Source organism: Crassostrea angulata, chromosome 3 (genome assembly GCF_025612915.1).
Source record: "Crassostrea angulata isolate pt1a10 chromosome 3, ASM2561291v2, whole genome shotgun sequence".
NCBI lineage: Eukaryota > Metazoa > Mollusca > Bivalvia > Ostreida > Ostreidae > Magallana > Magallana angulata.
This window is the reverse complement of record NC_069113.1, coordinates 55431407-55457334: the sequence shown is the minus strand read 5'-3', so window position 1 is coordinate 55457334 and position 25928 is coordinate 55431407. Positions and strand designations below refer to the sequence as shown.

At 35.5% G+C, this 25928-nt stretch overlaps 1 protein-coding gene across 3 annotated transcripts in view; it reads right to left on the bottom strand.

Annotated features, from left to right (window-relative positions):
- LOC128178389 (adipokinetic hormone/corazonin-related peptide receptor variant I-like) overlaps positions 1 to 25928 on the bottom strand; it is a 44798-nt gene that overhangs the window by 2193 nt on the left and 16677 nt on the right. For all 3 annotated transcript variants that reach the window (XM_052845525.1, XM_052845524.1, XM_052845526.1), the window contains exons 2-4: positions 3534 to 3738; positions 1623 to 1724; positions 1207 to 1270 (exon numbers count right to left, since the gene is read on the bottom strand). In XM_052845525.1, the coding sequence (XP_052701485.1) occupies positions 1207 to 1270; positions 1623 to 1724; positions 3534 to 3738 (371 nt within the window). The remainder of the gene's footprint in view (positions 1 to 1206; positions 1271 to 1622; positions 1725 to 3533; positions 3739 to 25928) is intronic.

Genomic DNA, 25928 nt, shown 5'->3' with positions numbered 1-25928 from the left:
AACAGTTTTTCGTCTTTTTAACGACCAAGAGCAACGGAAGTAGCCTTGTGTGACTATTAAGCTTTTATAGCACCAGATTGGTTAATATCCGGAATCCGGACAATGGCTGACGAAACTCGAAATTTCGATATATGTTGACCATTTTTCTGATTGTCAAATAGTTGCTGGAATGCTAATTGCGCCAATATTATGCAGCCCTTCTTCTGTAAGTGAGAGTAATATCACTTTTACTTTCTATTTTATAAGCAGAATATTTTTCTGAAATATTTGATATCTTACATTGAATGTATAAACGACACACATATGATTTTATCACTTTCATGTCTATTGTAACTATTGGATGTTATTACCTTCTCTGTCAAATTTCAATATTTGCATATAATTACATGTACTAGCGTTGGTTCATTTTCAGCCTTCAATTCCGTTCATTACTCCATGAATGCAATTGCTACATATTATATACCTATTGTTACATGTCATTAAAGTTATTTTAAGCACATATAACGTGTTACGCAGAATAGATTAACATTAGACATAATGTGTGTATACTGTTTCATACATCTTATCTAATCATAATACAATTCTGTTTAGTGTATTCCAGATGAATATTAAATTAAAACAAAACAGCGCAATTTTATGAACATATATAAATTTTAATTATGTAACGTTAAGTATAATAAACGTTAGGATCGGTAGTCAACATTGACCCGAGACAAGCCTCCACCCATCGGGTAACTATCCATCAGGCCCTGATACTGGGGTTGGAGTGTAAACATGTTAGCAAAGAGCTTTCAGAGAGCCAACAAACTCAAGGATAGCAATGAGAAAATCAAACACAAAGGATCGCGCTCATTTTACTCCGATGTAAGACTCTGCCGATGAAGACTCTGCCAATGTAAGACTCTGTCTTGATTAAAGATATTAAGAGGTCATTGTCATGCTAAATCATCTCCTGACACCCACAGAGTTCGGCTTTATTAATGTAGCCACTCAATCGACAAGTATAAATAATGTAACATAGGGGCGGAAGACAAATCCAGCTATTTATTGAAATCTTAATCCGTCATTTACTAGCGAAAGGCAGCTAGTTTTGGAGTGAATTCATAATGCAGGTATAAGCTAAAGATGTAAGATAAGGTCTTTTCTAGAAACATATCAATCTTGAATTTAAAAAAAAAATTTAGACCGGAAGTGACGTATACGCACCTGTCAAACCACCACCAAGCCGAGAGAACAAAGTATGGCGTCCAACAGATCACGAACACGCTGACTGCCAGAAATAAAAATAAAGATAAATGTAGGAAGGAAATATTAAGTGACAATTAAGTGTTTATGATAATTGCTGATCTACATAAAAAAGCTATTCCTATGGGTACTTCCCTACGGCTAACACGTAAGAAGGCCACAAATTCAATAACGGGTTAATTTTCCCCTAACTAATAGACCTTTGTTACATTTCCATACATGATATGTTTTCCTGCATTCGTACTAAAAGCCATGACATATACACACCTTATATTAACAGTATATGAGGAATTAGCTTATATTTAAACATGGCCATGTATGTTCACAGTGGGTATGCATGCTTTTTACAACTATTCAGACAATGATATTAAGTTTACCTATCACAAGTGTCATTTTCAGAGTTCGTATTCGTGCTCTCTCCATGTTTCCAACCGAGGAGCGACGCAGGCGCGACCGAGTTGAAAGGCATTTCGTTTCTTCTGAAAAAAATATAAAAGGATATCACAGAATTTGATTGATGGTACAGCCAATCTATGTGCTAAACCAAAGATATCGCTCTCGCTTTTCGACTGTGATCTGTACAAAGGCACGAAATTATTTCTTACAGGTTTAATCAATGCTATCTTTGTTGAATCGTAGAAGCATTCGGAGAGAACTGCAACAGAAGTAATTCACTGCTATCAGTCAAACTTCGTCTTCTGTCGGCTTCAGGTACATTAATGTCTATAATAAGCTGCGTTCATTAGTCATCTCTTCTTTTGCGTAACGGATAAAGTCTTTTTATTTAAGGAGAAGAAATATAAACTTCCGGTAGAAGGCTAATGAAGTCGAAAACAGCCGGCGGGGCAGTAGTAAATCAACCCAACATCGCCAGCATTTAACCCATTTATAAAAAGATTAGTATTGTCTTTTGCAAAAAGTGGACGGATGATTTCTTTTTGGTATAAAACTATTCACAGGTGTGGAAAAAAGAAGAGACTGATTTATTGCTTTGTAATGGAAAATTAGCTAGGAGTTCCGATTGGTTTAGCGCGTTCTGAGGCAAATGTTCCACTCAAATTCCAAATAATCCGTTTACCCGCAAAAAATGCAACAATTTGCCCTAAAATTCAAGCTTTGCACATAAAATCCGTACATCTCGAGTACAAATGAATTTGAGTCATAAATTGACGATTGAACAACAGTAGAACAACTTGACACACTAGCGGGAATAGACAAATGTAATGTTAAAGTCGTAAACTTGGGGAGTTCGGTAATGATAAAAGGAATTTTGCTGCCCCTGCATATCGGGCCGGTAAATGCCTGATGCACTTCTACAAATGATAGCTGTCATAATATTCTGCAGGTACACGGTTTCTGCCATAAACCCAAAATTTTATGTTCCATCAGTTTCAAGAGAGAGCAAACAGTGAACAACTGTCTTGACTAGGTAGCACATTTTCGCTGTGTTTCATTATTTGCTGATACATTAATCTATATATTTTTTTGTAACTATGTAGATACGATGGCGACAACTTATCCAGGTTAAAAGGGGACTATGTAATAAGTAAGGTATATATAGTCCTCCAGACAAAGGTTCCGCCTCCCTCCATTAAGAGTACATATGTATTGTTTGTACAGAAAATAAAACAGTAATTGTTTTATATTTACATTCAGTGAACATGGTATTTCCCCTTGTGTTTGCTTTCGAAATATGCGACGTTCAATTTTCTGACAATAAACTTAGCCAATCCATTCGCCTGGAGAACAGTATAAACGTCATCACGCATTTTGAGTATATTAACTATTGTAAGATTAAATGATACTTTCAACTTATAAATTACCAATTTAATGTTTTGGTAATTGTTGTGGGTTTACGTTTGAAATGCTTTTGAAAGATTAATTCTTAACAGCATTGACCTTTACATAGGTCATTTGGTTTGTTTGGAGGATACCCTTTACATAGGTTATTTGGTTGGTTTAGAGGTTTACCCTTTACAGTATTGACCTTTACGTAGGTTACTTAGTTTGTTTGGGGGTTTACCTTTTACATAGGTTATTTGGTTTCTTTGGAGGTTACCCTTAACACAGGCTATTTGGTTTGTGTGGAGGTTTACTCTTTACATCATTGATTTTTACATACCACATAGGTTATTTGCTTTGTTTCGATGTTAACCCTTTACAACATTGACCTTTACATAGGTTATTGGGCTTGTTTGGAGAGTTACCTTTGTGTTACTTGGTAGATTTACCTTTCCGTTGTTTATTCTTTTTTAAGGTTTACCTCTGCAATGTTTTTATATATTTACCTTTGCATTGCTTCGTCTTTTTGGAGATCTCCCAGAGTATGAGCGAGTAGGAGGTGGTGATGATCAAGAGGGGTAAGGCATACAGGGTGATCAGGTTGAACAGGTTGTAGGCCAGCTCGTGGTTGTGTGACGGGAAAAAGTTGAACGTCACGCACTGCCTAAAGGTCCGGTACTTAGGGTGGGTCTCCACGTGGAATATAACGCTCTGAAAAAAGAACAGAACGGCGTGGTTACTTAGAGCATCACGTGACGTAGGATCTCTCACAGTTGCTTGTTGAACAGAAGAGAACCATAGATCCTTGTTTCCGAAAGAAATCACCCTAACAAAGGAATTAATGAAGGACAAAATAAAACCAAAGTAATTTACTGTCGTTAAAGTAATTGGTGTCGCTGGCGGGGGGGGGGGGGGGGGGTCAGCAGTAAGTATCAAATTGATGATTTATACTTATAATTAGTATGCTTCCGTAACATTACTAGTGATAAACGGGAAGAGAAATGACATTCATATAGAACCTTTTTGTAATAAGGCAGCTTTGATCCAAAAATAATCATCATAAATTGTCCATTTAGAGCAATGAAATGCTACCTGGTACATCCGCTAAATGCTGATATGTAACTCATTTCATCTTTCTTTAATTTATCTGACGTGGTATTAATATAGTCAAAGGCGCCCTCTACAGGCACACTGTCAGCCAAATCAGCAATTATTTCAAATACCTTAAGTCTGAAGTTGAAGTATCTAAACACCTAAGGACGTATCAATTTCGTAATGTTTCTCGTTTTTTTTTGAGGCTAGAAATTTCAATGTTTTTGATTCATTTTTGAAAGAAGATTGCTCATTTTTGTAGTTTCAGGTGGGAGAAATGCAATCAGATTTCAAAAGAATTAATAAAAATGTTTTCCGGCAAAGACAACTTCTTCTGCTTCTATTTTCTGGCGTTCTCTATTGGGTCCCTCTTGATAATTTTTATGACTCAGTAATGTGGGATAATCTAAGAACTGTCATTCATTTAAGAAAACATTCAGACAATAATCAGCGCATAAAAAATAAACAAAATATAAATGCAGAGAAAAGAAATTCTAAAATTCTTTTCAGATACCTGTAATTACAAGGTATTGCAACAACAACAAATTACCTTAAAAAGCAAATTTTGCCGCAAGTAAAGATAAAACTGTTTATGTACACGTACGATATACAAGAATAATTGTGTAGAACCTTGCAAAGTGCGATTTTAAAGTCTTAATTAACGCGTTATTGATGTGGCCCAAAGAATGTTCAACTGCGAACAGCAACGAAAAAAAAGACAAATTTTCCTACAAAGTAAAGCGTGTCCCGAAATTACCTTTAACTTAGAAGCCATAACCTATTATAAATGACTATAAGCAAAACAAACAATGGATAATTGTCTTTTGATGAAAATTGGATACAGTAGTCGACACCACAGAATTGTAACTCTACAGGAAAATTAGTGTTGATTATGGAAACCATATCTAGCTTTAGTTCCGTATTATACAATCAACACCCCCTTCGCTAATGTAGGCTTATGTTGGGATCATTTTCCGAATTTTCTCAGAGGCTGAAAGTTTTGTCCTTTAGGAGGTGAACCACTTCCATAACCGCCAAGCAGACACATCGCAGTGATTTCATATACCAGTAAAAATGGGTACTGATTAGTTTAGTGATTACACTAATTTACTCGTGTATACCACAATGATAATTATGCAAGTTTATGCATTCACTTATAAAATTAAACACTATGAAATATTTTGTTTTCATCCTACAATTTGTAAAAAAAAATATGTTTAAATAAAAAACTGAGAATTTTTACATTATGGGTTCTGAAAAATGTGTGAGCATTATCGTGGGTATTGCAGTAAAGCGATCTATTAACACCGCGGGGGTGTTAAGGAAGCATATGGAATCTGAGTTACATGTAATTCCGTGAAATCACAAATCTTAGATATTATGTACATATTCAAATATATAAGCAACGAAACGTAGACCAAAAACAAATAAAAAACACTGAAGATAATTTTTGCCAGAAATTAGTTTGTATTACGTAGATTTACACATTGATGACGTCATGACTAAAAGTTGAATGTCGTGTGAATTTGATCGGAAAGCATGGTAAACACATTCAAAATATAACTAATCTAAGAACTCTAATAAAGTATTGTGGTGTGATTTATTGAGAATTGAACATAAGAATACTGGGGGAGATGTTAGTTTTATCAATCATTCGCTAAAAGGTATGTAAATTTGCTTTTATTTCTTGGCCAGGCTTTCCTCTGTCGTTGTTTACGATATAAAAATCTGACTAGAACAACACTACCCCGTGTATATTGAACTTTAAATTTTATACGTATCGTTAGTTTGATCGATGTTTAAATTGAAAAGTGCTGCTAGAATCCCATGTAGTGTGTTGTTTTAATGCAATTTGCCGTTTTCCGTGCAAACTTTATAAAAGTTGGGAAGGTTTTACGAGAACCGGATGAATAACTTTTTAATAAGGAAAAACATAGGATTCTAGCAGCGGTTTTGATTAAACTGAGATGTTTTGCCTTCACTTCGTATGTTTATTTTATTTTGGAAACCGCGGGGTAGTGTTGTTCTATCACATTTTATGTTAAGGAATATACGTAAGCTATTTATAGTTGTCACGTGATAATGCACCAATGTGGCAGTGATGTACTACCCGATTTTATTGCACTGACATCTATTTTAAAGGATGATACTAAGTTTTTGATCTTATTCAATATAATTATTTAATTTCACGATTTTGAATACAACAGTCAAAATAAGACGGCATATTGGCCATATGCTTCCTTAATACCCCCGCGACATTTCTGGACATTGACTATTAGGTACTTGACTATTAGAGAGGTAGAGTAGAGTTGATATATAATGCATCCAACGTGTGCGTTATATAACGGAAAATATATTAATTATTACATATTTTTTGAAAAGCTGTCTTAAATTGATATATGTCTTTCATTGAATTGAAAGCTTAACACCCATGAGTACATCAAGTACTTTGATTCTATGAGCGAAACTTCTTACTTACCGTTGGCAAACTCACTGATTTATTTGGTTTATGAAACAATTCGTGTGATTTTTATAGATTCATGCAGAAGCATTAATTGCAAGTTTTGTGATTGGTCCGATTTTCACTTAATTTAGTATCAATAAAACATCGAAGGCGCTATATGTTATTTGAAATAGATGAATTTTAGAAGAATAACTCCTCGATTAGTATATTAATGTTACAAGTAAAGACGTGAAACTTAAAGTGATTGTAGATTGATATACATATATATATATATATATATATATATATATATATATATATATATATGTAGGTGATCCTCTCATTTTGCAAATGTAAGAAATGCACAGGGCGCCGAAACTCTCCTGAGCTCGTAAATTGCCGTTCAATTTTTTACATACATGTACTTTGAACACATTTTGAATGCGTAAAGTACTGTTAAAGTTATATATTTTTTGTACGATTATTTGTCATCAAGAAATATCGGACCAAAAAAGACAACATTCTTTTATCGAGAACTCCATTACGATCCCCATTTTGTAAGTTAAACAGTAGCAAAAGCATTAGCATCAGCAACGTGTAACTGAATATGATGACACGCTTATAGGAGTCGTTTGATCAGGAAGGGTAAGGATTATTCATGAGAATGAAAAAGCTCAGCAAAATGTTCAAAATACGAGACTTGCGGTGGGTTTCCGGTGAGGCTATTGTGTCTGTCAAACAGAGTTTTTGAGATGAGCGATCACTTCTACAGCTATTTAATGATCAGTAAAGAACTTGTTCCCAAGAGGTTAGAATGTATATAAACAGATGCATGAATTAGTTTGATCTGCGACACGACCTTTTTTTTTTAAAGAAATGTTTCTTCTGGATATATACCGGAGAGCATCGTAACCTAGGCGACACAGTCAGACGGACAGACAAAATCGCCATTTACCAACAGCATACATATAAATGGGTAGATATTGATGAAATACATAGTTAATTGATGCTGGGACCAAGTATATATACATGTATGTGCAAATGACCAACTCGTTACAACTGTCGATCTGTGACCATATTCACACGGTCGATTCATTCATAAGGTTCGTGGCCCCTTAGCGTCATCGGAGCTTTAAGATGAATTTTTGCATCACACAGAGGTGATGTTACGGCAGATAAATTTTGTTTACCGAATTGCCAATCACCAAAAATAATAGCAGCTGTCCATATCACTAAGCCTGTCGATCCGTTTTGGTTGCCTGCTCCAGTATAAGGCTCTGCTAGCCAGATTACAGACGGTTCATCTTCATCAGATCCTATTCAAGATAACTTTTTTTTTTACTGATTTCTCCATTACTTACTGGGTTTGATTTCTAACAGATACTCTCCTCCTGAGCAAGTCGAAACAGTCAAGAAAATCTTAAGAATCCACTCCAATGTTGTGGCTAAACGGGTTATTTTAGTTTCTTTTTACCAAACTTTCATTATTTTGGTTAATAATTGACACATTCATAAACCTCTATGATATTTTTCCTCACTAGAGGGCTAGCATGTTTTGCAAGGTTTTTTTTCTGTTTAAATTATTTACACTTAAGTAGTTGATGCTAGTGCCCTAACGTTGCCGTCAAATGACGCCGATCCGCACGTGTAGGCACCCTCCTCCTCGCTGCGTCCGTTTTATGACTTTTGGCTTATAAAACATTTTAAAAATAATTTCAACTAATTTCTGTCTCATAAAACATTATATTGACTATCTGCACACCACTGCGCGTAGTCATAAAACGATTTCTAATGAAAGTGTGAAGAATGTGGGCGAACAGCAAAGGCGAATATTTGCAAAGCAGCTTTCAACTGCACGCATGCTTTAACGCCGCTGCAAATTACGTAAACAGTTAGACTTCTGGGACCTTTAGTAAAACTGGCATGTATAACAGGTCATACCACGATACACACTGATTAAATTTTCTCAAGGAATTTTAAAAAAATCAAAGAAACTTTCGAAAAAAGCCATCACAAACAAAATACAAACCAAGTACTAGTATGCTAATGAACAATTAAACAAGTACATAATTATATTATGTTCAAAGTACCTTGATTCTTAACTTAACCTTTAACCTCTTGGCCTTAAAATTGTTAAGGGTCATATACCTTGTAGTAGACACCAGTCTGTCGATGTTGGTGTTTATTCCGCGAATGAATCTCATGATATTTAGCGGACATTATCGTCTTATGTCGGTAGTAGTTAGATATGCAATTGACCTTGGCCTTTGACTTCATAATTTCGAAATCATTATGGCCCATCTTCTTTGTTTAAACCATCCCTGATGGATATTGATCCGACAATACTCTACCGATCGACACACCAAACAAATACATTGACAAATACATTGAAAGCGGGGGGGGGGGGGGGGGGGGGGATTAAATGGACAAATTTCTTAACATCGCATAGGCGTCGGAAACGGGAGGGGGCGCTAGTTTTGTGCAAAGTTATACATAACCATAACCAAAGACCTTTTTATTTTGCTTGTCAAGATTTTTGATAAGTCTAGCCCCCCCCCTTTCAATTTGGTTCCTACGCAACTGCATATAATGAATTTAAAAGCTGTAAATTTAATCTTATTCTGCATCATTTATAGCAAGTGTATCAAAAATTTTGGAATGCATTTTTAACGATATGAAGTACATGTATTTAAAATTTGTTATAAATCTCAATAATGTACGTGAACATAGAAAGGCTAAACTCCGGTGTCTTTGATCAATACATATCAATATTCCTGACAGGGGGCATTCAAGTCCAGTTGTCGACCGCCCGTGGTCATTTCTCTCTCGGTCGCAATCAGGACTGACAATTCTGAAAATCATTGGTCTAAATTACCAGGTTCTTTAGATTGTATTTATTGTTGTAGAAAACTAAAGTTTACTTAATTTTCTCAGGACTGAGTAAAATTGTTCTAAGATGATATGTAATCAAGTGCAAAAAGGGGGCAGATAGATTAGATCTTATGAGTAAGAAATTGTATTAGTCTAGAGATTACAGTATCATCTTGCTATTATTGCTGTAGGTATAGTCCTTAAATAAAGCTATCATATATCACCATTAAATGCAGACTACATCTGATTTTTATAGTAATGTGAGGTATCCAGAACTGAACCATTCTTCACGTAGAATTATTGGTACCCGTGGGCTTAACATGACATTAGAGCTAAGAATAACATTATTCTAAATCACACTTCATCAAAAACCGCCAATTGGTTGGATATTGAATTATGAGGCTCTAACTAAGTTAAGGGTTTGTCATGGTCGCTATTCATTTAATAGCACTACTTTAATCTCCTTACCAAGAAATATGACGCAGAATTTAGTCTTTAATTACAAGTGTGTTAAGTTTTTAAGGTAAGGTTTGCGGTTACAGGGAGATAACTCACACATTTTCATTGTGACGTAACACCAACTACCCTTTATTTCAGTTATGACGTCAAAATTTATATTACGTCATAATTGATTTCAGGTTTTTTTTTTTCGCGGGGTTTTTTAGTTTCAATGAAAAAATAAGAGGACACAAGCATTTTATCAATTTCAACGAAAACGAAATCCGCATCATAATGGTTTTGAATAGTGTTTTAGAAACATCAGATTACACATATTCTAAGATACGTTTTTCCTGAAATCGGTGGACTTGGAAAGGTTTCAAATAAGATGTTTTCGTTTACATAATAGTAGTCCAAAATTAAGACTTTTGTTGCATTTTATTCTATTTTTAGATAGTTCATCAGAAATTAATAAAAGTGAATCATGATATTAATAGTGATATTATTTTCGAACATTTTAAGCATAAATAAACCCCATAATAGTCACATATAAAATGTACATATTTTCACGAAATTGTTTACATTTCATCAAAATGAAAATTGGAAATCATGAACTTTGACCTTTTGTAGTTATAAAACGGGACGGGCAATATTCATTTGAATTTCATGAGAAAAAAGACTTTAGTATAGTGAACAAAATGGTATGTAACTTTGGTACAACCTCTAAAAAATGCAAGCCGCAAACCTTACCTTAAATGTTAGTTACACATTTGATGATACACGGTTTTTTTCTATAATAGGCTTTAACTAGATTGAACAGAAATCTATAATATCATTTGAGTATGAACTACTATGAAATAATAGACGTCATCAGGATTGTTCAATAATTTTTTGTATGTAATCAACTTTCCCTATCGTTATAATTCAGTTGAAGAAAAAAATGGTAAAAGACAAGTAGAATTATTCTTTATTACGAGTGTGGGATAGTAAATTTTCTTAGAGGGGACAAGATTCACGGTCGTGAATCTTGGCCTCGAGGTCGAATTTCACTATCCCACGTGAGTGCCGGTATATAATGAATAATCAATTTCCACACATTATTTTTTCAGGTGTTTTTAACTAATAAGGGAGATCCTACAGTACGTGTTACATAAGTCATTTTAATAAAATTTAAGTACTGACTTTGTCAGGGATCTCCCTGTTTGTGATGTGGTTTATTTGTACAAGTTTTTGATTCGTCATTAATAAATGACATTATTTCGTCTATGACTTTTTAGTTGTTTTTTAAGGTAAAAAATTAACAAGCTGCAGTTCATAGATGGAACAAAAGATTTAAGTCTATTAATGGAAAAGGCTTTATTGGTAATTGTTAAGATCAATGTATGGGCATAAATTATTTTACGTTAAAAATGATGTCTGAAAACTTTCTGTTATAACGTTCAAAAGATCACTTTCGATTTGTCCCTCCGCGTACTTCAAATAGTGTAAGTCAAAATTAGAGCATACGGCAGTTTTTTACAAATAAAATTATGATAAATTGTAATTAATTAAGCAAAACAATTACTTGATGGATAATCTCAATCCATAATTTTGCATTTCCGTACAGCAGAGAAGGTTTGTTTGCGTTTAAAAGCGGCGTAGCAATACACAGTGTAAGACAGAAAGATCTCACATGCTGTCTCACATCGGGCAGACTGATCTCACACCGGGCAGACTGATCTCACACCGGGCAGACTGATCTCACACCGGGCAGACTGATAAAACACCGGGCAGACTGATCTCACACCGGGCAGACTGATCTCACACCGGGCAGACTGATCTCACACCGGGCAGACTGATAAAACACCGGGCAGACTGATCTCACACCGGGCAGACTGATCTCACACCGGGCAGACTGATGTCACACTGGGCAGACTGATCTCACACCGGGCAGACTGATGTCACACTGGGCAGACTGATCTCACACCGGGCAGACTGATGTCACACTGGGCAGACTGATCTCACACCGGGCAGACTGATGTCACACTGGGCAGACGGATCTCCCACCGGTGATAATGCGAGAAAAATATAGTCTGTACATCATTTTACAAAAGAACGACAAAATCGTAAATCTTTCCAGTTTGATACCATGACCCTCAAACACGATTACAAACAAAACCATAAACATATTTGAATCACTATGTACATTTCACTTGCACTTAGGTGATATGAGACAAAAGTAGATTGTGAAGAATAAAAATTAAAACACAAGGTCGTAAATCTCGAGTAATACGAAGAAACTTACAACTTTCAAAATACTTATTATTCATAATCTATGACTCTACATCCTAGACAGTCCTGACAGAGACTAAGAATGTAATGTTTCGAATGAATTTTGTCCGTTTCTCCTCTACATGCTGATTCGTGTTATCACCTGGTTGGTATGACTGCGCATGTTTATTAATAAGTTAATGTATTTTAATTAGAAATAAATAAATGCTATTTGGTATTGGACGATAAGGATTTCCTTAAAGTAGCTAAACACCTTATTGACCATGATACACAGGATTTTTTTTTTCGCGACATCATGAGAAATGTGGAGATGGATACCCGTCTTCCCCTCTACCTTTCTATTTCCTGTCCACATGACGGCCCTTCTGCCTAAACTGTCGATATGTCAACCAATTCGTTGGTTTATTAAACTGTTTACTTGTCAAATACCCCGAAAACTTGTCAATCTGTCAAGTTGTCAACCAAACCGTCGCCATGGGAAATTTGTCAACTAAACAAACCGTTGTCCAGTCAAGTTGTCAAGCTTTCAATATGTTATTCGGTCAAATTGTCAAACTGTCCATATTTTAACCCTTCGATTAATTAAACCGTTGAATTATCAACCGTTTGACTTGTCAAAATGTCGACCTGTCAGCCTCTCCACTAATCAAATTGTCTGGGTATTTTCCTCGTGAACTTGCTTGAATTATTAATCATATTGTTGAACCGTTGACCTATTTACCCGTTGACTTGTCAGACTGTCGTCTTGTCAACCACCATATCAACTCGTTACACTATCGACATGTCAGCTGTTTACCCAATAATCTGTCAACTCGTCGAATTACATGTCCTTAGTTTCTGTCTATATGGATTGTCATTTCACATTTCCTATCTTTAAAATAGCATAAAATAATTAGGCATTTATCAATTACTTGGCTTTTATCAATTACTTTTCATATTTATAATGATAAATACAAGGACATGCATAAATCATGGATCAGATTTTCCCAATTGTTTAACGTGGCGGCTATAGAGGTTACATTGGTGATGATAGACAGTGATAAAAACATCACTGCAAAATTGTTTGGCATTATGGTTGGTACACATATTAGATAGTGAGTTTGCTAAGCCAATATCTATAACAATAGTTGTTTTCGGACAATAATCCGAATTTTATCTATCGATCTTTTCTTTTTTTTACTTTCAAATCTCGGTACACCTGAATTAAAGTTCATATGGCCTGCTTAAAAATATATTTAAATATGATTGAAGATGCAATTCATGTATGTATGCTTGTCCTTTTTTTTTTACCATGCCTGCAGACCTGTTACAGAAATCTAAGAAAACCTCTCTATGAATTTATAGCAATTTGCTGGCGAGGCTTTTATCCCACAAGTTACTTGTTTTTATTTTTTTAATGGGTAGACAATAATATCCGAGTTTTACTGACAGAAAGGAACAGTTTAGACTATCTAAGCATTACAGAACACTACAGGATAATTATCCCAATGCCAAAGTGGTTTTTTGACACACATTCAAGGTACAAAATAAATACAGTGTAAAATATTATGTACATGTCACACAATAAGTCAGTGTGTAGAGAGTACTTACAAATCATTATTTTTTTGTTTTTGTGCTTCATCTCACCTGCAAAATATTTACCCATGAAAATATTTTATGTGAAGTGTATTTGTTAAAAATAATTTTTATCTAACACAACTTCTAAAGATCAATTTATGACTGATGAGATTAAAAAAACAAAACTTGTTTTAAATTCTTAAAGCAATAGTGTATCATTTGATATATTTTATTTTTAAAAACCTGCTGCACATCAGACGGGTGCAATAATGCCAACTTGATTTTATACATATTTATACTTTAAAAAAAATACATATCTGTATCATTTATGCACACCATTCCTGTATTTCATCTGCATTCGATGAATTTACATAAAATGTCCTATATATTCTAGTTAGCGCGTGATACCAATCATTTTGTCAGTAAATGGCAATTGCTCGTCCCGATGGGGAGTTTTTGTACAATGTCTACATCTCGGCTTATCGCCGGAAACAAGTTCGGAATTAAATATTGATATGCAAAATAAGAAATTCTAGTATTTCCGTAATTCCCTGCAACGGATTCTTATCTGTATATTAGATAACGGAAGCGCTGATACAAATAACATCGTATGCATGTATACCATTTGGTATGGTTTTTACAGCTAAACCTTAATGTTCCATTACAAATATCAGTGGAAGCTGGGTGCTTTATGTCAGAGATTCAAACCATACCCGGATAAGGTTATAGGACCAGATAAAAATACCAGCATTTCCATTTTTTTTATCCTAAAATCTTACTCTTTTACCAGTATCAATCGCTGAATCCCACAAAACTATCAGCGATTTAACATGGCGGTTTGACAAACTCTTATGTCATGACTTTCGCCTCGGCTATTGTTCTCGGTAAAAACATGTATTCCTGTATCAACTTATCAAACTTAAAACGGTTACCATCAAAAATGATGGCAGGGGTAATTGTTCATTTGTCAAATTATTGGAAAATTGTTGGAAAATTATTGTAAAACTGGCACGTGTACTCTGAGGAAAAGCGTGTACAAGGTGACAGAATGCATTCATCATATAGACAAACACCAATGCAAACAAAGCTATATAGTGACAACACTGAAAGATTAATTGAAACAGCAATTAAGAGATTATCCCTCGCCCGAATAAACATAAAAAAGATAAGCTTATAATGTATGAAACAACCTGGGTTCGCCGAAAGAGACATTTACAGGGGATCCATCCTATATGCCTGTGTTAAACATGATCCCCCAAAACCTCTGATTTCGGATGATTAGCCCCATTACAAGCTATTAACAATATTCTGAAATAACCAATTACATTTTTATGTAAATCTTCACTTTTTGATCCTGTTATGATAAAATGATGTCCGGGTCAGTGACATTATCATCACTCACATATATACATGTGTATAGTATACAAAGTCCAACCGTCAATCAGATATTAACACTACAACAAAAATCACTTCTCAAAATATTTTTTTGAAACATCCAAGAAAAATCTGACAATCTGACAAGCATCAGAAATTCGGAGCAACGATATCATATTTCGTAATGATAGATACTTTTCAATTGAGACAGGAAAAATGATTTCTGGTGTTAATGGGAAAAGGGATTAGGATATGGTCGCAGGGAATCGTAACGGGATCGGGAACAATATCAGATCTCTTATTAGGAATCGTCCAAGTTATTTTTACTGATCCTCATTACGGAGAAGTCCTCACCACGGCGCTATAAATCACTTCTCTTTGTGTTTGAAAGATCAGAGATTATTTTTGGAATGAGATCCGCTCTAAAGAGTCTTTCTGTTTCACTGAAACGAATGTTTCGAAAAATTAATGGCTATGGTTCAGATACTGTAAATGATGCAGATAAGTATGTCTCTTTGGGATTCAGAAAAAAAAATCTACCAACGAGGTATTTTTTCTGTTTTACTGGTGACCTAGACTCAGCCCAGAAATGGAGTACCCCGGTAACTGAATGATTGATGTACGACTACTGCTTATCGGAGTGTGGTGGAATAGTTGTTTAACGTGTGTTATTATTTTTGGAAATTTTTAAGTAATGGTGAATAATTATCAAAGAATGTCAATAGGAAGAATTGATATGTGTCATCAAAAGTTCATCCATCAAATGTTACAAATCTAGATTGAAAAAAACTCTCACTGAGCTTAAAAATCTATTTAGATTCTATCATTAAATAACACATTAAAAAAAAACCTTCATAATGTTATGATATCTAGTTTGAAATTAAATCAACTATCACCGGAGAAAGCATTTAAGATTTTGATGAAAAAACACTGTAAACAAAGGCGTATCGGTCAGGCTGGTAGTCACCCGCCCTTTACTGACCAGACCGGAAGTCACGTGTTATTTGCATATTGTACCGGTTACTCACTATCTAGGAATAAGACTGGAAGTTGAAAGTCTATAGATTAGCGTAAGAACAAATATCATTTTACACTATATTGAACGGATCAAAGTCAACAGTCTCTATCTGCTGGCCATTCCACACGTGACCAATCAACACAGACTAGCCACACAGGCACCTGGCGTTATATAGTGTTCTCACAATAAAACTATTTACTCCTTCCTAATATCACACAAGGCAGAAGCATATTTATTTATCATAAGAAAATATATAAGCCAGTTTTACTGTGACTAGCCAGGTAAAAATCAACTGGACTGGTCTGAGATTTTATCTACTGGTGTAGATGTAGGTCAATCTTTTACATAGTCTTAAACGGTCTTCATTCAATGTCAAGACGTAAAGACAGAAATCTACATCCAGTAGTCAATTGTCCTCATGTATCTCAACATCTACCAGCCATCTCACATTATACACATCTGAATATTTTGAACCTTGCAAGTGCCGTGTTTTTAAGCAAATGGGCTCAAATTACCCCGCCCCCCGCCCCTTTACACCATGAAAATAGCGTGTACCATGTCCAAGTGGTCATAAAAGACAACGAGACCATTACAGCACCATATACGGTATTGCTTCATTGAATCAGAAACTTAGATACATACATTGGACCGAAGCCATTTTAATAATTATATTGATTTACGCATCCAAGTCCGTTTAAGATTTTTACAACAGTCGTCTTTATAAACATAGTTGTTTTCAAGGAATAATCAAAACAATGGTTAAAATGACATCTCCAATTTCAGCCGTGTTAATCATAAGATGGAGGCGATAATAAGCTTCAAGAAAACACTCATAGAAGGAATCATCACTCCGCGAGGCCTGGATTGAATGGTTACCAGGGTGACATATCGGTGTCTTGTCAATGACCTTCTTATTGTTAAAACAACACATGACGCCAACGCAAAAAAATTATTTCAAAAAAATTCAGTGCATGTCGGTATTTGAATGTTATTGAATGAGTAATCCGCCTCGCTTCCGGATTCTTCCGAGAAGACGGTCTAGGCCGCCGACCCGGGGGAAGGAACCGCTGTCAGAGACTGGTCGTAAAAAAGGAGTTCCTATACCAAAAATTAAAGACTTTGTTGTCCACCTCTAGGCGCTCGTTTTACGACTTCAAATTAGATCCCTAAAAACCCAAAAATGCAAGCATGCCTTCTCCCCTTCTGGTGCTTCTTGTCGAGCCTACTGCAGAAGTTAAAGTTCTGATCATTAACTTAACATAAACTTCCCCTTTTGTGTCGTAAAAGTTGCGAACTACTGCAATAAAATGCGTTTTATAACCCAGTAAGTAGTAGATGTACAAGCTTCTAAACTCCAGGGCTACAACACTGCGCAAATCGTTCTGAATCTTTTCCACTTTTTTTCAATTTGGGTGGCTTAACCAAGGTCATCAAAGTCAGATCTCCTATGGGTAATTATCTTCATTAACAGACTTGGGAGTACTTTTATACTCTTAACATAATGACGTGGACTAGTACTTTTCTTGGATCTCTGATCCTATAGTCGGAAGACCCAAGTTTAACTGTACTAGTCCGTGTGCCTTTTGTTTGTTGTTTTATAGCACCCGGTGATCACCCCTGCCCATAAATCAATCCACTAATTGAAAAGGACAAATCTCCTTGGGAAACTAAATTAGATTAAGATACTAGGATGGTTTCTTCGACATTGCGTGATGCATCTTCGACAAATTAAGATGTTGATTTTTTGGTGTGAAAAGGAACAAGCATTGAGATAATTTCTGTTTAGGAGAGAGGTGGGTTTTTTAATCCGGGCATCATTCACTTAAATAAAAGTCGCGTGACAGTTTACACAATCGTCCCCATGCAGTCACACGCCAACAAGAAGTTAGAGATACGCGCTCTCTTTAATAGCTATAATGAAATATTGGGCTCGCTTTTTGAACCCAAAGTGAATTGCACTTTCATTATGCCCGCTAAATGAGCTGTTGCTTTCCTCCCCTCTATCGTCGACCACTACTCATTGATATTGCACAGATAAAGCTCTCACCTACTCTTCAAGCGTTAACATGACTAAGACGAGAAAGGAGAACGAGGCTGTCCTCCAGTAGTGACGTCTCGACAAATGATGAAATCAGGAACGTCCACACGGTCCGGGAAACAGCAAGTAATTACTGAATATCCGGGTCTCTGGTCGAGAGGACGGTCACGTGGTGCGATTAATTAAAACTAGCGCCGCGTCACAGTGATTAGGTAATGAACCTGAAGATGATAGCCAAATAGCAGCGGTGGATTGTTTTCTTTTCATTTAGTACGATGTCAGGCATCAGATTACAGTGTCGTCATATGATTGTCTAGATTGAAAAAATATGATAACCTAGATCAGTTGATATTGTTTGCTTGTAAATTATTATTTTTATTTGCGGGTTTCTGAGATAATGCGAAATTTCAATTACGGGTATGAAATATGAAAAGTTTTTAGCAGAATTCATAATCTCTGTTCACATGGATCAATCATCGTCTTTATTGTTTTTTCATGGCGACGTAAACATCACTGACCAGATACTGGGGGATTAAGTCACTGACCAGATACTGGGGGATTAAGAGAAGCCTGATGTTCTTGACCTATCACAACAAAAGACTATAACAGCTGCTTTGTGATCCCTGTCTAATACCCTCACACTGTGATCCCTGTCTTATACCCTCACAATGTGATAACTGTCTTATACCCTCACAATGTGATAACTGTCTTATACCCTCACACTGTGATCCCTGTCTAATACCCTCACACTGTTTCTTCTGAAATTTGTACAGAGTTTGTAAGTCGTCCTTCTACTGCGTGGCTATCAGAGAAAACAGAGTAATAAAATGTATATAATATTAATTATATACACAACTTCTTAGTTTTACATGTATCCCTCGATATTTTTTTTAAACATCAGGTTTCCGCGCTGTGTTGGGTTCGTGAAACAATCCTTGTTACAGTATAAAGCATTAAGGGACCTGGTTATTGGTTTATGATCTTTTATATAAGTTGAAATTAGAATTGTAATTGTTTCCACCCCCATTTAGTTTACAGATCTTTGAAGGAGATAAACAATTGAAAAGTCGCAATGTATCTTGCAAATTTAACTCTAAAAACAACCACCCTTCCTCTCATTATAAGATAAAAAATGTGCGTTATTTCAATTTGAAAATATTTTTAAAATTTCTTTATCATTCATTTCGGGAGTCTGACGTAGATTGAATGCTATGGAAAACCCCCAGGTTAGAGCGTTATTACGTATGCCATTGGATGTACTACAGTCAATTCTGCCAATTTTAATATTGCGTTAATTATGACTTAAAAAGATTATGGAATATTTAATTTTCTTTAGTTGTTTGTATATTAATTAGAAAGCTGTGTTAATTTTTATAGAAAAATTGGCATTGCTGGATATCTTGGTAATTGACATATTTGTTAATGACGTCATAATTGGATAACAAGACATGGCTTCAATCGGTGAATTTATCTTAACCAGCAAGGCCAACACATCTAATAAGTATTATTTGCCATCTTAACTCCAGAGAATCGAGTGGCAGGGGTTTCGCTGAGAAATGGATGCTTAACTAGCCTCATCTAATCTACTCCGACAAACAAGATTGTAATGTATCTCTGATTGGCGTATTACATGGGGTATGCTTACCGGGGAGGAGACGTTTACGATAAACACTCCTTATAATACAACGGAAAATCCAATCCAAAGACGGGCGGGCGGACAGACAGACGGACAGACGGATCATGTCTTTGGACAGATTGTACAGGTATTGCTTGTTATCAAAAGAGAGAAAACACGTGTTCAATAAATTTGCAATCAATGTCGATTCTCAGAAAGAGTTTATTACGTTGATGACGCTGTCATTGGTATCATAAGTGATAAAGATATTTCTTTGTGTTACCTACATTTTCTAAAACTCATATCCTCCCCCTCTACTGTAATCAAGTATAATGTCTGTTATATTTCATTCCGCTTCCAAAGTAAGTAATTTGACCCCGACAAATACAAGAGAAACCGTTCACTCTTCATGTTACGAATACTGCGCCCTTCGTTAATCCGCCGTAAATTTAAGAATAGCAATTTTTATTTTGAATTTCTTCCAAAATACACAAAATGAAGTGAAACAGTTTAAAAACTTCAGAACATTTTAGAGAAACTCAAAGTTTTGTTGAATTTTTATTTTTACTCATACAATTACATGTATCAAAGTCAACTATTTTATTTTGAAAAGGACAGAAACAGAAAGCCCATCAATGGAGATAAGACAACATATCAACTAAAAAAATGGAGAATTTATACAGGTAATTAGACATTAAAATTCATTTAATTTTGTGAATACTAGATTGCATTAATATCAGAGGAGGACCCGTAGCTTGAGTAATACCTGCAGTCATTTTTAACACAGCCCTCTTCAATAATTAAAAGAGTGAGCGAGGTTTTAAAATTCCTCATCGGTGGTCTTTATAACAGAAAAGCTTTTCACAACAATTCGTACATTAATAACGTAAAAACTGGCATCTTAAGGCCTAATAGATATATCTGAGAGCCTTCAACACCTCACACATTGCATAATCTTAGCGGAAAAAAGTTAGGTACTGTATACATCAATTACTTTCTAATGCCAGAATCCAACGGTGGAGGCTAAAAAACTATCCTAGAATAAAAAAATAAAATTAAAATTCACCATCAGCTTTCCAATTATTTCAATTTTAAATAAACAACAGACACAATTTTAAGTCATTTTGACAATATAGGTGCTTTAAAATTGTAGTAATGTTAAGAAGAATTGACTCAAGTTTTTAAAGATGCGAAAAAAATGAGTATTTGAATTCTTTGATGGTTTTTTTGATGAAAGTTTTATGATATTAAAGCAGAAGATAGAAGGAATTTACACAGACATTTAAGGCTATAATGATGAAGTAGCTTCACAAATCATGAAACGAAAGAAAGCAGAAATTTGACCGTAAATGCAGAAAGGAATTATTTCCTGACTTCAGTTTGAATTTGATGAACATCAATGGTGCGTCATGTCACACAGTAAACAATAAATGAATCCCGGCTATTGTTTTTAAAAGGGAGGTTGCAAAAAAGGATGAGATAAGATAAGAGAGGAAACGGTCAGCGTTGACGGTGTCCTGTAGGTGCCCCATCAGACAACTGCTACCAATTGTAGTTCATATATACTTCAGAATTATTTTTTTCCTTGACTTCATTTTTACATTTTCCTTTACTCAGTTTTAAAAATTTTTGTACCACTGAGTAGGATATTTCATGTATTTTGTTAGGTGGTGATCTTTTTTCACAGGGACTACTTCTTTCAGGGCACATGCAGCAGCTTCCTGGGGAGTGTGCAGTCTGTTTACATACAAATGGAAAACACGTGGTTTTGAGGGTAGACCTGTTTGGAGCTAGACATTTTGAGAAAATGCCGTATCACTTGCCCTTTTTATGGTGTTAGCTGATGAGATAGGTAACAGATAATATTTCCTCCGAATATTTTGTCATGAGAAATACAAAATGATTTTTAAGAATTTTTCCCCTCTATAGTGCTATATAGTGAAAACAATTACCGGTGTGATACCTTTACACCATAACCACTCTCACCAAAACCCCGTTATATTCTGCATATTCTCCAGCCAACCAATCTCGGTCTTGATAGCCAGGAGATTATACAAATTTTAGAGTTGCATTTGAATGAGAATGGTTGTCAATTTGTTGCCGAGCGATGGATTTCATCTTAGTCATGGTAATCAATTTAGAGACCCTTTAACTAGATTGAAGGCCCGTGAATTGGTTCCATGAATGGTCATTTTGATCTCGTCTGCTCAGGACAGGAGTAAACGTCAATGGCTGTCTATCACTTGTATCTTATAACTCCCCGCTGGAGATTCACTTTATATGTATAAAAGTCGAAACCAACCGCCGAATCATTACATTAACATTAAAATGTGTCATAACATTGTATGAAGTCAGACACGTCTATGATGGATAACTTTCAAAACTAACAGCCAAAAATCCGCTAAACTTCATACACAGCATCAAAACAACGACATCATAATTATCCGCCATGCAGTGTTTACTACCCCATAAAACATCCGGGTAATAAAAGCTGCTAGTTTTAAAAAGATTTTATTACATTTTTCATTAGGTTTATTAGCTTGGCAAGCCCTCACCTCTCTCCGTTGTTCGCTGAGGCGCTCTTGCCATGGTTTTGGAGTACATTGCTTCTGGAGCCGTAGAATCCCTCGGGATGGTAACGGATTCATTTGTTTTAACCTGTCTCGTAATTATCTTCGACTAATTAAGATCTTTTGAAGGTTGTGCCAGCGTAGTCATTTTAAAACATTTGACCTTGTCAGAGATAACTGATTAGGGTTTCGCTTGTCGGGGTCAGAGCTGACATACATATATTTAATTTAAGTAAGGGCTAAGACAGTCTTACGACGCCGAAGTGATATATGACCTGCCGTTCCGAGTTTCTTCTAAAGTTTTACATTTACCGTCATACGTTTCCTGATGTTTTTTTCGTAAGTTTTTAAAAGTGTATGCTCAAGGTTATAATAAAACCTGTCCATCAACACCTTTACTTCACACAAAAGGGTATATTTTCTACATGTAAAGTATACGGCATATAAATCATAGGTGTATGTAATGGATAAATCCAAATCAAAGACAAAGGTCAAAGGTCTATTCATAGGCTATCCCTGGGCTGACTGACCATATCTATTTTGTCAGGTATTGGTTAGCTGGTACTGACGACAATGGAATGGTCAAAATCAGTAACTGGCAGAATTGCCTAATTAATTGAAGGTCATTTGTAAAGGTCAGGTCAAACTTGTGCAAACGTTTTACGGAAAAGTTTTATCATTTTCGACTTGGCAAAGTTTACATTATTTGACCATGCAGATCCAAACCTGAGAGACTCAGTACCTAATATGAACTGGTTGCCATGTATTCTTTAATCATCTGCTTCATGAGCCACTTCAACCAAAGAGAAAGGATAGGATGGCGACAATCGTATGCAAGAGACATGACTTTACAGATACATTAATCCTTGTCTTGCATCATTCAATATTTCAGACGGTCACTCAGCCAAGGTTGTCTATTCATGTTCAGAACTGTTGTGTAATATCACTACTCTTCATAAGTTGCCGAAGGCAAAACTGGTTCCCGGCCGTGTTACCCATGACATGCCAAATCACTGGTCAACAGGGGTCAGTGTATATTTCTCTTGTAGAGTGATGACAAAACTAGTAGCTCTTAATCAATGGAACCATCAGAAACATACAACTTTCCTCAAGCCCTAGATGAATTACGACGGTCGAACAAAAATATCCGTTGCGGGGGATTTGGCGTGCGTAACAAAAGGTCAACATTTACATTTGCTTCGACCAGACGTGTAGATATGACAGGTTTTGACATGAAAGAAAAAGACTTTAGGTCTGGAAGACAGTGGTCAGACAGAGATCAAGGTCAAGGGTTCAAAGGTCACCAGAGGTCATACCGTCTCTGTGTTCTGCAACCACCTCCAAATTTTTTTTAAATGTTTGTCATTAGATTTATATTTTATTAAAAAAAACCCAAAAGGTTGAATTCAAAAATACTAACATTAATAGACGAGAAAACAAAACAAAACAAGCAAAAAATACATATATTGTGTAATACAGTCTTGATTTGAAGAACTGGCTGGCACTTATTTCACAAAACACGAAGTACAGAGGATAAAAAGGTACGCATCTTTAGCTAAGACAATAAGGCTAGATGTTTCTTATTAATAACAGGGCACCTTTTTATAGTTGTTTCACCCAAGTTTTTTCATTACGGCGATGGGAATTAAAGACAAAGGAACAGAAATTACTGACATAAAGAATAAATCAGAACTCATCTTAGAGACAAAAATCAATGCGAAGCCTCACCCGCCTGAACGCCTGAACAGAAGGTACTTGAAAAAGGGGCATGTACTATTACTGCAGTTGGAGATACATGTACACTGTGTTGTAAAATACAACTAATTCATTTTACTTGTATGTCTGCCTTGCACTACAGTTTCATAAAAATACAATTTAATGCAGGTTACATTTCGTGGCGCACTCTATATACCGTTTTGTTAAAGCATTATATTTTTGAAAAATTATGCCAAATCAAATTCTAAAATAATTGATATTTTTTAGGCATAAACGTACCTATACTATTGCTGATGTAACACACGTGTATGTACGATATATGACACCTTTTCATTCTACATAACCGATATATTACCCATAAAAGTTCTCTACAGTTCATTGGAAATGAAGCGATCAAAAACAATATTTTGGGGTAATTTCAATATCCGTTTTCTGCCGGGAGATGAGGTTTTATGTAAACGCTACATGAAATGAATCCAGCTTCGACTTAACAAATCATAGGTCTTAAATTCAGAAGATTGAGTTTATAACACAGTTCCAAAGCATGGAATTAATGGCCGCAGCGAATTCGCATATTACCTAAGCGACAATGATCCTATCGAAGGTGATTGAAATTCTTAACCGGAAGTGATTTGGTTTCGGTAAAGACCATGTGATACGGTCTACGGACTTTGTGTTTGATCCACAAATGACTGATCTCTGTTGACAGGACACAATGAATCTACGACTCAGAAGCTATAAATTAGCAAGTTAAACAGTCAATATGTGTTTAAACTGGATAGAAAAATGCTAACAAAAAAAAGCGTCGTTCATCATCGATATGATGTTGAAATCTATTTACATCCGGTCATTTATTTGGTTTCTGACTTTTTATGACAGAAACATACGGTTTTTTATTTATATGATTTATATACCTTCAAAACCATTGGATTTGATAGCTCGGTAACAAACATGCTATAACAGTAGAATAATAAAGCATAAAGATAAAATTGTTTCTATTCATCTGTCAGTCAATATGTCTGAGTAAATCATCCGCTTCTAGTTTTATTAGACAGGAAATCATAGATACACGAAAATTGAACCACTGGGGTAAAGCACTTCGACTCGGCTAATCACCCGAAAACTCAGTTTTCCCCAGATATCAAAATCGTTGCAAAGAGCGTGTTTACGATAAAAAGGATACTGATATTCTGTAAATATTTATAGATACCTGGATATATTGATGAGCATAAAGATGATTTAGAAAAAATGTCAGCTTGCTTTAGAAGGGTATTTATCTAGTATTTAAATCTATTAAAAATAACGTGGACGTGCTTGGATAAAAATGAAAATTTAGCAAACCATAGAATTCAGTCAACATTCAAATTCACGTTCCATCAGAAATGTAGATTTTGTTAGAGGTGTACTTTATCGGAATTTGCTTATTTTAAGTCTCTAAAAGAGAATTACATGTAAATTATCAAAACGCAGTATGAATTCTACGACCATAACAACAGCACTAATGGTGTGATTATAAGGAATCAATGTCGATGCTTTACAAGCCCCGCGATCAGGTAATAGCCGTGCAGAACACGTTTATTGTGACGGCCGGACTTGTATGAAAACGTCCACCGACGTGTTGAGGAAGCTTCTAAGCTTCCAGTGTCAGAACTGAAAGTCACACCGAGTTCGGGGTGTTTTTGTTGTTATAAGAATCCATGCAGTTAAAAAAAACAAAACACCCCGGAGCAGTCAGAGATTCTGCAAAAATCGGCGCTGTTTTCCGGACAAAGTACCCGTGAATTACCAATAGTGTGGCCGTGGTTTAGCCCTACACCGTGATTTCTGGAACTTGTAGAAATGGCATCAACGGAGACTATTTCTATTACACCGGCAACCCAAGCTTGTTTTACACGACG